We start from the raw sequence: 13,109 nt of genomic DNA, 5'->3' as shown, positions 1-13,109 counted from the left end.
GGGCCTCCTTGCCTGAGTGTCAGGAAATACAAGTTTGTACATGGACACAGATACACAAAAGTGCTAGCACTGTACCTGGCACTAAGTAAGCATCAATACTTGTAAGATGAATGAATGAAGAAAAATACAAGACCCTTAAATGCACCTACGTAAAATTGTTTAATACATGCATTGCCAAATTTCTAAGATTACATAAATGAAGTAAGTGGACTAGGTTGTCAAAAGACTTACTCACAGGGCAAGGAATCATTTCAAAAAGTCATAAAGGGCCAGGTGTGGTATGGTGGTAACATACCTATAATCCCAGAACTCAGGAAGGTAAAGCAGGAAGATCACAAGATTGAAGCTAATTTGGGCTATGTAGTAAGACTCTGTCTCAATAGATAGGTATGTATGTATGTATGTAGGTAGGTAGGTAGGTAGGTAGATAGGTAAGTAGGTAGGTAGGTAGACAGGTAAGTAGGTAGGTAGGTAGGTAGGTGGGTAGATAGATAGATAGATAGATAGATAGATAGATAGATAGATAGATAGATAACCATATAGACCTTTAAGAATGGTAAGGAATACATTTAAAGAACTTCTTAAATCCCTATATTTGAAATCACTATCATAGCTGGATAAAATACAATACAGTTTAAATAACTCTTTCTGATCTATAATTATTCTATAACTCTAAGGTCAAAGCAATTAAAGTCTAGCTCCAGCATTATCTCAAATGATTTGATGACTTACTTACATTGTAGCTACATAGTCACTGAGAGATCAGATGTTCCGATCTTGTATTTAATCAGAGCTTGTGTTTTTTTCTTGGCTTGACCTTCCCTTTATCTCATGAGCAGTTGGCTAGTTTTCAGTAGCATGTATCATAAAGAGAGGACATTTTTATTCTTTCATGAGTGTTAATAGGTCCAAGAATAAACGAAGCCACGCAGGGATGCACTGTAGTGATGCCTGCAGGAGGGCTTTCCCAAGCAAACTTCAGTAGTTTGTCTTTTCTCTTGACCTTAGGAGATTTGCAGTGTTATTCTGCTAAAAATGATGGCTTTCAAAGCTAGTTAATTTTTTATTATATAAATAAAACTTGCTGAGCATCATGACTCACACCTGTAATTCTAGCTTCTCAGGAGGCTGAGATCTAAAGTTCAAAGCAAGGCTAAAAATATCTGAGATTTCATCTCCAAAAGGACAGCAAAAAGCTGACTCAAGTGGTAGAGCACCATTTATTAGCAAGCAAGCTGAGCAAGTGTAAGGTCCAGAGTTCAAACTCTGGTACCAAAAACAAAGACAAAACCGACCACATAAACAAAACTTTACCCTTGATAAAAAAACATTTAAATTTCTCAAGAAGATATGAAATGAAAATTCTCCCTTTCTTCTCACTTATGCTCTTGGAAGTTCTTTATGCATTCCTCCCAGAAAAAAAAATAATGCATATGTAAGAATAGATCTGAAGTTGTTTTCTGTATTCTGAGCTACACTTTTAGCACTCAGTAACACACCCTACAGATCTTTCCACATTAATCCATGTGGATTTCTTATTCCCCTGGGTGTGTATGTGTATGTGTGTGTGAGAGAGAGAGTCCTGGGGCTTGATTGAAGGGCCTAGGTGCTGTTCCTGGGCTTTTTGAGCCACAGCTTTACTTCTGGCATTTTGCTGGTTAATTTGAGATAAGAGGCTCACTGACTTTCCTGTTTGGGTTGGCTATAAATTTAATCCTCAGATCTCAGCCTCCTGAGTTCTTAATCCCTTTTTAACAGGCCCTATAGTATTCCATTACAAAGCCTTACGGTCATTGTTTAATTAGTCCAGCATTAATAAACAGAATGGATCACTACTTCCCACTAAGTTTATCAGTTCTGAAATGTACCCCAAGAGGTCACCAGCTAATCATTTAACCTGATTCATCATGAGCTATTTGGAATTCTTCAGGTGAAATTTGCCCCCAGGTAATTTTCATTTTGGTAGAATTTAAATTGAGATGTTTGCTTACAACCAGAAAAATCAATGCGGTCTGTTGCTTCTTCTAAGAAGCAACATTCTTATAGATGTGGAAGAAAATCCTCATCTATTTTGCCACAAATCTGATGCATCTAAAGCTTCTTAAGGGTTTTAAAATAAAGATGCTAGTGCTGGTGGCTCATACCTGCAATCCTCGCTACTCATGAAGCTGAGATCTGAGGATCACAGTTCAAAGCCAGCTCAGGCAGGAAAGTCTATGGCACTCTTATCTCCAATAAACTACAAAAAGATGGTCATAGAGTTGTGGTTCAAATGGTAAACTGCTAGCCTTGAGCACAAAATCTCAGGAACAGCACCGAGGCCCTGAGTTCAAGACTTAGGTCTGTCACTAAAAAAAAAGTCAAAGTGGAGGAGGGGTATGGATTCATATGTTCTAACAGTTTGGATGAAATTTCCCTTTTAGTAGCACACTCTTGATGGTCAGAGAGTTGAGTGTACAGAAAGAGGCAAGAAGTCCCTAATACATCACAACTTGCTATAAACCAGAAACCAGTAGGGAACCCAGAGAACAGTCTTTAAGGAGAGGGATCAGCAAAGGAAGGGTGTCCCATGGAGAAAGAGCTCCATCCTATTTGAGTTTAGCACTCCTGGCCCAGCAGCAGTGCTAAGGTGCTAGTAGGAGCAAAAAGCTGAGGGCCTTGGCCCTGCCTAGAAAGGGGGGCTTTGGCATCTGCAGTTCAGTGAGTTCCATGGGGCACTCTGGAGCCCAGCTTTCCTCAGGGGGTCTGTAGACAAAGTGATGTTTACAATACCACAGTGGCAAGCCCACTTCCATTCCCAACAGCACATTATGCTTTCTACCCATCCAATTATCTTGGCCAAGGTAGTAAGTAAAAGGGCAAGAGCTATACACTTGGCTCACTACTGTCTCCTCCATTAGTTGATAAGGAAGACAAACCCAGTTTCCACCAACACTGCAGCTGTTTGGCCTGGTCCCCTTGGCCATCCTACCCACAGCCCTTCAGATGGCAGACAGCTCCCACATCTTCCTAAATGGAACCACCTGAGTCTAAAGCTGCCCTCTGCCAAGGTTTGAAGGGCCCCCTCTATCTCTGCAGGGCATCACAGCTCAGAGGCAGCAGGACCAGTTTTTCCTGCTTGACTTCTTCCTCCCATTATACAACTCAGCCTACTTTGCCAACCAAACTGCTGACTCTATTAGCCTCATCGCTGCTCTCCCTATAGAGCTGCTATTTTTGTTCTTCAAATACACACATGTGTGAACTAGCTGTATGGGCCCAACCTCCATCCAATCCCTTTTTCCCTTCTGTTCCTCCATTGCTCACTCCCCCAGCTCAGCTGGGCTCCGGACTCCTGTACACAGTTGGGCAGTTGATTCCCTGCTGCCCGCTGATACTTTGCTGAAGCAAGATGAGCAGAAGCTCTTTCTAAAATTAATTTTTTAATCCCTTGCTTTAGGAATGGGAAAGGTTTTTTGTTCTTTTGTTGTTGGTTTTTGTTGTTTTTTTTTTTAGCTCATCATATGGCTTAAGTCTGTGCAAGCTATTTCACCAGGCTAGAGTAAACTTGGAAATTTTCCAAAGATAACTTTTCTCAATAGGATATAAAATGAAAAAAATTGCTCTGATAATCACAGCTGTAGAATGATCTGCTTGGACCTTAGCCCCTGTGGGTGCAGTGGAGGGATAGAGGAAGTGGTCTGGCTTTGTCATAAAATTGTGAACTCTTTGATCCAAATACTCTGCCTTTGTATGTCAGAGGCTAGTATAGTCAGTCACCAAGGTTCTGGTTGTTGCTATAGGTTGACATGCAGAAGATCAATGAGTGTGCCCAGGGTTTATGAACCACATTGTGAGACTGAGACAAAGTGCTGAGTTCTGTTTCCAGTCTGACCACCAGCACAGACCCAGGACAGCTGCATGAACTTAACAGCTAGCTATGACTCCTCAAGTGCCGGTCTTGAATTTATAATCCTCCCCAACATTTTTTTCCAGCACTAGGGCTTGAACTCAAGGCCTCTCAATTTGTTTTGCTGCCACTCTACTAGTTGAGCCACTCCTCCAGTCTGGCATTGTGCTGGTTATTATGGAGATGGAATCTCACAAACTTCTTTCTGGGCTGGCTTTGAACTACAATCTTTGCTGGAATTGTAGGTACACATCACCACTCCCTGCATACCTCCCTAGCTTTTGAGAGGTCACTCTAAAACCTGTGTACCCAGCAGAGTATTGGAGGAAGAAACACAGCTTACTAAAGACCACCAACACTCATGCTTCTTGGAAGACAAAAACATTGTAACACTGCTCAAAAGACAAAATCTGGGCTGGGAAGGTGTCTCAGTGGTAGAGTGCTTGCCTTGCATGCATGAGGCCCTGGGTTTGATTCCTCAGCAGCACATAAGCAAAAAGAAAAAAGCGGGAAGTGGCGCAGTGGCTCAAGCCTGTCCTGCCACCCTGACCAGTCACTGTAGGAACCTTCTCAATAAAGTTGCTTCTTTATTTAAAAAAAAAAAAAGTCTCATCTCAGAACCATTGCTCCAGTTTTTAATGATCTTATGATCTTATGATTTTAATGATCTAACTCTGAAGCAGAGTGTAAATGTTAAGATAAATTCAGGACCCAGAGCCTTCAAAAAGAAAAGTGCACAAAGCTTGGCGGTTCACACCTATAATCCTTACTCAGGGAGAGAATGGGAGGATCACAGTTTCAGATCAGTCTGGGCAAAATGTTCACAAGGCCCCATCTCAACAGAAAGAGCTGAATATGGACATGTGAGACCATCATCCCAAGTATGCAGAAAGTATAAATGGAAGGATCACAGTCAAGACTAGCTTGGGTAGAATGTGAAATCCTATCCAAAAAATAATGGAAACACACAGGGATAGAAGCATGGCTCAAGAGGTAGAGTGCTTGCCTAATTCAAATCCCAGTACCACCAAAAGCAAAAGAAAAAAGCAAGAGTAAGATCAGTTTTGAAATGTTAATACATTAAATTTCGTTAATTGCTAAAAAAAATTCTATTACTTTGAAATTAATTTATACATTGAATTTCCTCCTCAAAAATGCTCAAATATTGCTGGGATCAATGGCTCATGCTTGTAATCATAGAAACTCAGGGGAATGAGATCTGAGGATCAAAGTTTGAAGTCAGGTCAAGAAGGAAAGTTGAAGACTCTACCTCTACTTAATCATCAAAAAGCAGGCTAGAGGCATGGCTCAAGTGGTGGAGTACTGGTATTGAGTGAAAAACAAAGAGAAAGCCTTCAAACCTCAATACCAGGACATGGACATGGACGGACAGACACACACACACACACACACACACACACACACACACACACACACACACACACACACACACACACACACACACACACACACACACAGCAAATATACTTGATTAGATACTTTATATTCAGAGGAAACCAGAGAAATTGCTCCATGTAAATAATTCCAAGGACAAAAATGACCAAAAAAATTCTTTCAAAAGATTTTTACATGGGAAAAGTAGGTAGGGAGACCTCCACAAATGACAGTGCTGAGACCTATTGAATTATAAAGTGCTGAGAAATTAGGATTGTCCTTTTTGAAATTAAAGATGTGCTTTTTTCCTCTTTCCAGCTAAATGAAGCATTAACAACATAAATAAGCAAAAGGCTGCATTCAACTGTTAATGAAAACATGACTTTTTCCTTTATCTGCCTTTCAGAAATTCCTTACAAACCCTCCCAAAATTCATTTTCAATTAATAAGCTGCATACCAGAGTGACATATATCCTGTGGATGACAGCTCTGACAGCTGCTGGTGAAAGTCCCCAGGGAAATGTGATAGAATTTCGTCTACAAGGTAAGAGATGGTTCTAAAGACAGCAAGCATGAGTACATTGGTATCATTGTGTGTCCATGAGATAATCGGATTTTCCTAGATTCACTAATTACCTCTCACTGCCACATTTCACTCTTGCTGTTTCCTCAAATGGTAGAGCTCTCCCGTGTCACTGTCTCAGCCTTTGAATGCTGGGATTTCAGATGTGTGCCACTATACCTGGCTATATTCCATCTCTTGTAAGTCATCTGTAGTTCTCCAGATCTTCAAGTCCAGTTTTTTGCTGGTTATTTTGGAGATGGAATTGGCATGGAACTGGTTTTAAATCTTAATCCTCTGGATCTGTGTTCTGAGTAGCTCGGCTTGCATGTGTGAGCCACAGGTATCCAGCTCACCTCTTAACTTTTGGTATCTTGCCTTTCTCAAAATTTCTTCAGCTACCATGAAACAGTGACCCATGCTACACTGCCCAAGAATATTATTCATACCTGCTTTTACAATAGCGCATAGCATTGGGGTTTATTGCTTCCTCTTTATAAATCTGTCTCCTGGACTGTAATCATGACTTTTTTTTAGTTTTTGAAAAAACCTTTTGTTTCCATTTTCTGGAGTTCATTTTGATAGATACTACTTCATATGATCAGATGCATGTAGGCATTAAGCCTTTGTGTTCCTCTCCTAAGAATGTGTAATCATGACTTTTTTGGGGGTGGGAGGGTCGATCATGGGGTTTGAACTCTGGGCTTGGGCGCTGTCCCTCAGCTCTTCAACTCAAGGCGAGCGCTCTACCACTTGAGCCACAGCGCCACTTCCTGTTTTCTAGTGGTTTATTGGAGATAAGAGTCTCACGGAGTTTCCTTGCCCAGGCTGTCTTTGAACTGTGATCCCCAGATCTCAGTGGAACCCTTGCCCAGTGTTAGAGATCACACCTGTTATCCTAGCTACTCAGGAGAGTGAGATCTGAGAATTGCAGTGTGAAGCCAGCTGGGGCAGGAAAGTCCATGAGACTCTAACCTCCAATTAGCCTGCAAAAAGCCAAAAGCAGAGCTGTGGCTCAAGTGATAAAGTACAGTCTTGAGCGAAAAACTAAGGGAGAATGTGAGAGCCTGAATTTAAGCCCCAATATGGGTGTTAAAAGAAGAGAGAAAAAAAGGCAGGATCCTGTCCTGTTTATCTTTGTATCTCAGCACCTAACAAGGGCCTGCCTGATCTGTGGTTGGTGCTCAGTGTTAGATGGATTAATAAATAAGTAGTGAAATGTACTTCTTTTCTTGAGAAGGAGTATGCACAATTTCAAAGACCTAGGCTACATGGAAGTCTCAAACCCATGGTTTGAAAAAATCAAAAACTACCATGCCTTGAGAATTTTTTCTGTTTGGATACATTGGCACGCTTTCTAAACACACCATCTTCCATCTTCATAACTGCACAGTAGATACCCATTTGCATGTTATAGATTAATAAACTGAGGTCCATAGATCCCAAATCTGTTAGTGACTAGTCTGAGACTAGACCTCCGAGTTCCAAATTCACAACTGGCACTTAGTATACCACATCTCTGTTTTTGTGCCTGTGAGATGGTAGAGCCCCTTTAGGACTGGAGTTTCTCACAGCACCACAGAATAAGCCTCACATAGATCCCTTTGTCTCTAAGCAAATGGACAAAAATGGATGGGTTTTATTCCTGTGCCCAGCTACCCAGGAGCTGTAGCTAGGGTCCAGAGAATTTTGAAGTAGTATCGAAGACAACTCATTAACATAATTTGCTCATTAACATAACTTTTCAGGTAAAGCCACTTGGAAAGCATTTGTGGTATCAAGCATTTGCACTGCCATTGTCATCGTGGGCATCTTCTCTACACAGTACTTCCGGCAAAAGTAAGTGGGTTATACTTGCCAATTTGGTAATTGTACATTTTTAAAATAGATTAGTAAGTATTGCTGCTGTGGATCAGATGAATAGAAATGTTGATGTTACTAGTGGCACAATAAATTTGTCCATCCCTTTTGGGTGGCAATATGTGTCATATTTTAAATGTTTATCTTTGATCTAAGGATTCCTAACTAGATATTTATGTATGCAGATATTTAGTGAGAAGTGTTTACTGAACTGTTTTTCATAAAGAAACATTTGAAACAACATAAATGTACAATGATATGAGATTGGTTAACAAAACTCTGTGTATTTCAAAACACAATCTGTATCCATAAAGAGGATATAGAAGAAAATTAAATGTTACTGATTGCTATACTGCATTTTAAAAAGCAGGTTACAACACAGTATGTTTTTTTTAAAAAAAGTGTATAATCATATACATATACAAGATAGATAAGCTGATGGCCTATAATACAAAAATCAAAATAGTAAGATTTAAACTACTAGCAGTTCTTGTCCAGGTAAAGGAAGTAAGTCATAAAACAGTGCTCCCTGCTTCCCCAGGACCTTCTACTTTTCTGCTCCATCCTCCTGACATAGCTTCCATCCTCAACTTTTATCTCATGTTCCCTTAGCTGCAGAAACTCCAGCCACCACATTTGCATTCTACAACCACAAGAGGAAGGAAATTACACCAGACACTTGTGGTAGCATCCCACTGGACAGCATTTCATGAGGCAAAGGAGTCTTAAAATTATAATCTTTTAGCTGGGGGCTGGGGTCTCACATATGAAATCCTACCTACTACTCAGGAGGCTTAGATCTGAGGATCATGGTGCAAGGCCAGCCCAGGCAGGAAAGTTGGTGAGATTCTCATCTCCAATAGAAATGCCAAAAGTGAAGCTGCCTGAGCAAAAGAAGCTCAGGGACAGTGCCCAGGCCCTGAGTTTAAGCACCAGGACCGGCACAAAAAAGAAAACAAAACAAAACAAAACAAACCTGTGTTTTTTTAGCAGGATTCTCAGTCATCTCAATAAATCAGGATCCTATTTCTAGGAAATAGGGAACATAAATATCAGGTAGCAATTAGTAACTCAATCTCAAAGATACAGAATACAATAGAAATGTTGATTATATCTGGGGATAGAATTATAGGAAATGTTTTTAAAATGTTACTATATTTTCTAAAATTTCTTTAGTACTTATAAAAATTAATTAGTTTATGGTTCAAAACAACACTTCCTACAGATGCCAAATAAAATGATAGATCCAAAGTCATTCTACCTGCCATTGAACTTATCTGCCAGGCCTTACATTTATTGAAGAACCAATGTGTGGCAGATACTTCAAAGCAGAGCTCTCTTTAGGCAGACTTTGGAATAGCTTAACTCCAGAGTCAACTAGGAGCACATGGACTCTCTTCATGGAAACAGTCAGCTAGAGTAAAGGCTAACCTACTGATCTCTTAAAAAAAAGAAAAAAAGGGAGGAAGAAGAAAAAGGCCCAAAATACAGAGGTTTCAATGAGTCCAATTTTCCCTAGAGTGTAGTCATTGGGAACCTACTTTTCATACAGTCCATTCAGTCACTGTGAACCTCCATCTTATTGGCCAGCCATCACCTGGCTCCATGAACATGGTCTATATCAGCCCACAGACACTTCTGCTCTTATTTCTGTGGAGACAACACATTGCTTTGTATTACATAACACATCTTAGCCCAAAAGTTAAAAAATTATAGAAGCTTACTTTTTTTTGTATCAAACCTTTTAATGCCAAGTTTAAAAACATCTCATATTACTCCATTATTTTTAGAAGGCAAGATATTTAATTCATATGTACTTATTAGAAAAGTTTTAATATATTTTTTCTTTCTATATCATAAAAACCTGTATTTTCTTTGCCTATCAAAGGCAATCACTGTTAATAGTTCAGATATGGCCCTAGAAATATTTTTTGGCATTTTTATTTATTTTTTGGGTCCGGTTGTGGGGCCTGAACTAACTCTGGGCTTGGGCACTGTCCCTCAGCTCTTCAGCTCAAGGCTAGCGCTCTACCACTTTGAGCCACAGCGCCACTTCCGGTTTTTTTCTTGTTGCTTATGTGGTGCTGAGGAATCGAACCCAGGGCCTCAGGCATGCAAGGCAAGCGTTCTACCACTGAGCCACCCTCAGAGCCCATTTTTTTGGCATTTCTAAAACATGGTTATATTCAAGCTACTCATACAATTATGTACTGTTGGGTTTTTTTTTTAATTGCATATATCTTGGTCTTTTCTTTGTTAGTACTAGAGATTGAACCCAGAACGCTGCATTTGCTAGGCAAGTGCTTTGCCACGGAACTACATCCCAGCCCCATTGGGTTTATTTTTGTTGTTTTGTTTTTGTTTTTTTACTTTGTAATCAGTATATTAAGGAGACATTCATACATTTCAGTAATTGCTTAAATTCTGGTATCCAGATTTAAGCTTATGAATGTATGACTTTAAACATACAGTTAAAGCTATTCACTGTAATTTGCTATACTACCAACATTGAATTACAGCATTTAAAGTAAGCCTGTAACATATCTAAGGAACACCTTCCTAGGTTATAAATGCAACTTCTCAATGTACAGGTCTCTTCAATTGTTTTTTTTTTCTACCCATCTCTGAAAGTCACTACTCGAGGGCTTTATCATGGTCCAAAGGGAAAAAGAACATAACTATGACCAATCAACATAATATATATGCATATTTATATATGAACACACACACACACACACACACACACACACACACATATTTAAAAAGATGACAGAGAGGGGATGCAATTCTAGAAGTGCAAGCCCTTAGAAGCAGCATATGATAAACCTCTTCACTAGGAAGGTATCATTTCTGTATCACTGTTAACACTTGCTAAATTATGTATTATGCCACTCTTCAAGTAATAGTTGAGGCAATAAAATGCAAAGGTATCACAATGAGTCCACTTAATACAAATAGCTAGACAAATCAACATTTCTCTACAAATTAATTTCTCTTTTTCAGATTACCAGTCAAATACAAAGTTTTAGCTCCATAGATTAATGATAAAAGGCCATACACCAAAGTCAACACATATACCTAGCATTTCAGTTCAAGCTTTGTCCATGTACACAGCTGAATCAATTACAAGATGTAGTTTAACAGATTCTAGAGGAACTATTTTAAAAGTAGTTTTTACGGGTATTAAAAGTTCATCTTGCACACTGAAGTCATCATACAGAGAAAAGTCAGAGCTTTTATATTTGTTTATTCTTCATTTAACTTTTAAAACACTACTACAGTGAATATTACAACAAAAAACAGTAACAAGTAGTGAACTTATTATGATTAGTCCTTCACTCATTTACTACTGCATTTAAAATGCCAGTAATGGGTGCTATTCACTGGCCCCATTATGAGGTTGACACACACCACCACTTCTAGGGTGATGTTCATCATCCTCGTAAGCTTCTCCATTATAATGGTGCTGTCTTTCCTGATTTGGATCAAAGTCTACAAGTTCTACCTGATCCATTTCATCAGACTCTTCTACTTCCTTCCTCTCAGGAAGGAGTTTTTTCCAGCAAAGAGAGTTTATCAGGAGAGAGGAAGCTGTTTTCAGGAAAGTTTACCTTAAACTCATCAGGGGCCCCTTTTCATATGGTCGTCCATAAACTGGCATGTCTTCATTTAGCACACACTTGGTATCTCCATGCTTGACAATCTGACCTGGATGAGAAGTGATGACTATGGTTCATTTATCAAGAGTGGAGATTGGCTTTTGGACATCACACAATGCTTCAACTAGTTGTATGTCCATACACATGCAAAGGTCTTCTCCTCGTCTTGTAAAAACAGCATGGTCCATCTGATCTAATACAATGATGATATCTCCAGGCTCCAATCCTGGTTCTTGGTCTCCTTCACCATGGAATGTTATCTTCTGGCCATCTTTTATGCCTTTGTCATTATGAACTTCCAGAGTCTTCTTCTCTCAAACTATCTTCCTTCCATTGCAGCTTTTACATCTATCTTTAGGACTGATCCTTTCTCCATGGCTCTGGCACTGAATGCACACAGACTGAATTTGCTGAACCATTCCAGGTCCTATCTGATGAATACGTATTTGCATCCCAGTACCTCGGCAGTTGGGACAGCACTCCACTGCCCCCCCCCCTTTTTTTTTAACCACTACGGCCTTCACATTTGTCACAAATCACCTTCTTTTGCAGAGCCACTTTCTTGTTGCACCTTTATATAAATCTTCTAAGGTAACTGAGAGCTGATACGCAACATTTTTACCTCGCCTTTCTCTCTGCATCCTTCCTCCAAAAAACATATCAAAAATGTCCATGGGGGAACCAAAACCACACCTGCTCCACCCTCCTTAATTGCCTGTTCTCCTCCTTTGTCATATAATTCTCTTTTCTTGGCATCAGAGAGAACCACATAAGCTTGAGAAATCTGTTTAAACTTTTCTCCTTCATTTGGATTCTTATCAGGGTGGTACTTCAAAGCTAGTTTCCTATAAGCCTTTTTCAATTCTTCCTGAGTGGCATTGGGTTTACTCCCAAAACATCATAGTAAGTCATTTCTTTCACCATTTTCTAGCCGGTGAGTGTGAGTAGGCTGGGGCCGGTGGAGGAGTGGGAAGGAGTGTGTAGCTATACGCAGCTAGGGCAGCTGCTGCTCCTCCAACCTCTCTCCGAGCATTCTGGAAAGTTCCCCCCATTGTTGTTTTTTAATATACGTGTTTCACATAATTCATCAGTCATTACAATCTTTCTAAGCATTCTAATTCTCAACAGCAGTTCCTCTGGGTACAGGCCATGTCTTCTTGGTTGCTGTTCTGTCCCCAGCATGAGGCACTGATGGTCTCATATTTAGGGGTTTAGTCAATATTTGCTGAATGAATGCATGGCTGGACAGGGATAGTTTGCTAAAAACTACGTCAGCCAAAATTCCATAGTTAATTTAGCAAACCCCAAGTAGCTGCATCGTGACTCATTATCATCAATCCAACTGTCACAGAACAGTGTTCTAACCTTGGCTAATATGTTGTCTTTGCCTTTCAGGTTTATATTTTATCCTGCCCGTGCAGAGGCAAACCTCCTCTCTAAAATCACTGCACGAAAAGCTGGGCTTTCATGCCACTGTGCACATGGTTCGCCCAGTGTCATTGGTTTGTTTTTTCTGTCAATCTGTAGGGTGTTTGTTCTCCTTTCGGCTCTCAGACCTCAGTGGTGCAGCAGAGAAATCCCAGACCCAGCAAACAGCACTTGGGCCAAGAAATATCCCATTGTGGAGGTAAGGTAGGAAGGGCAGGAAGTGGGGTTCCAGTCATGACCACATCTGATTCTCAGTGTAGTTACATGGAAACCTAGGGCTGAGATCCTATAGATAAGCTCATGACACTCAGGATGA

The 13,109-nt window shown here is 40.0% G+C and overlaps 1 protein-coding gene and 1 pseudogene across 4 annotated transcripts in view; one reads left to right on the top strand and one right to left on the bottom strand.

Annotated features, from left to right (window-relative positions):
• The window catches only part of Il12rb2 (interleukin 12 receptor subunit beta 2), a 66,090-nt gene that overhangs the window by 46,627 nt on the left and 6,354 nt on the right, over positions 1–13,109 (top strand). For all 4 annotated transcript variants that reach the window (XM_042683730.1, XM_042683721.1, XM_042683748.1 and 1 more), the window contains 3 exons: positions 5,691–5,828; positions 7,595–7,685; positions 12,893–12,992. In XM_042683730.1, the coding sequence (XP_042539664.1) occupies positions 5,691–5,828; positions 7,595–7,685; positions 12,893–12,992 (329 nt within the window). The remainder of the gene's footprint in view (positions 1–5,690; positions 5,829–7,594; positions 7,686–12,892; positions 12,993–13,109) is intronic.
• On the bottom strand, positions 11,068–12,304 carry LOC122111062 (annotated as a pseudogene).

This window comes from Dipodomys spectabilis, unplaced genomic scaffold (assembly GCF_019054845.1).
Source record: "Dipodomys spectabilis isolate Male_0828 unplaced genomic scaffold, ASM1905484v1 ptg000002l, whole genome shotgun sequence".
NCBI classification, from domain to species: domain Eukaryota; kingdom Metazoa; phylum Chordata; class Mammalia; order Rodentia; family Heteromyidae; genus Dipodomys; species Dipodomys spectabilis.
This window is presented reverse-complemented; position numbering and strand designations above follow the sequence as displayed.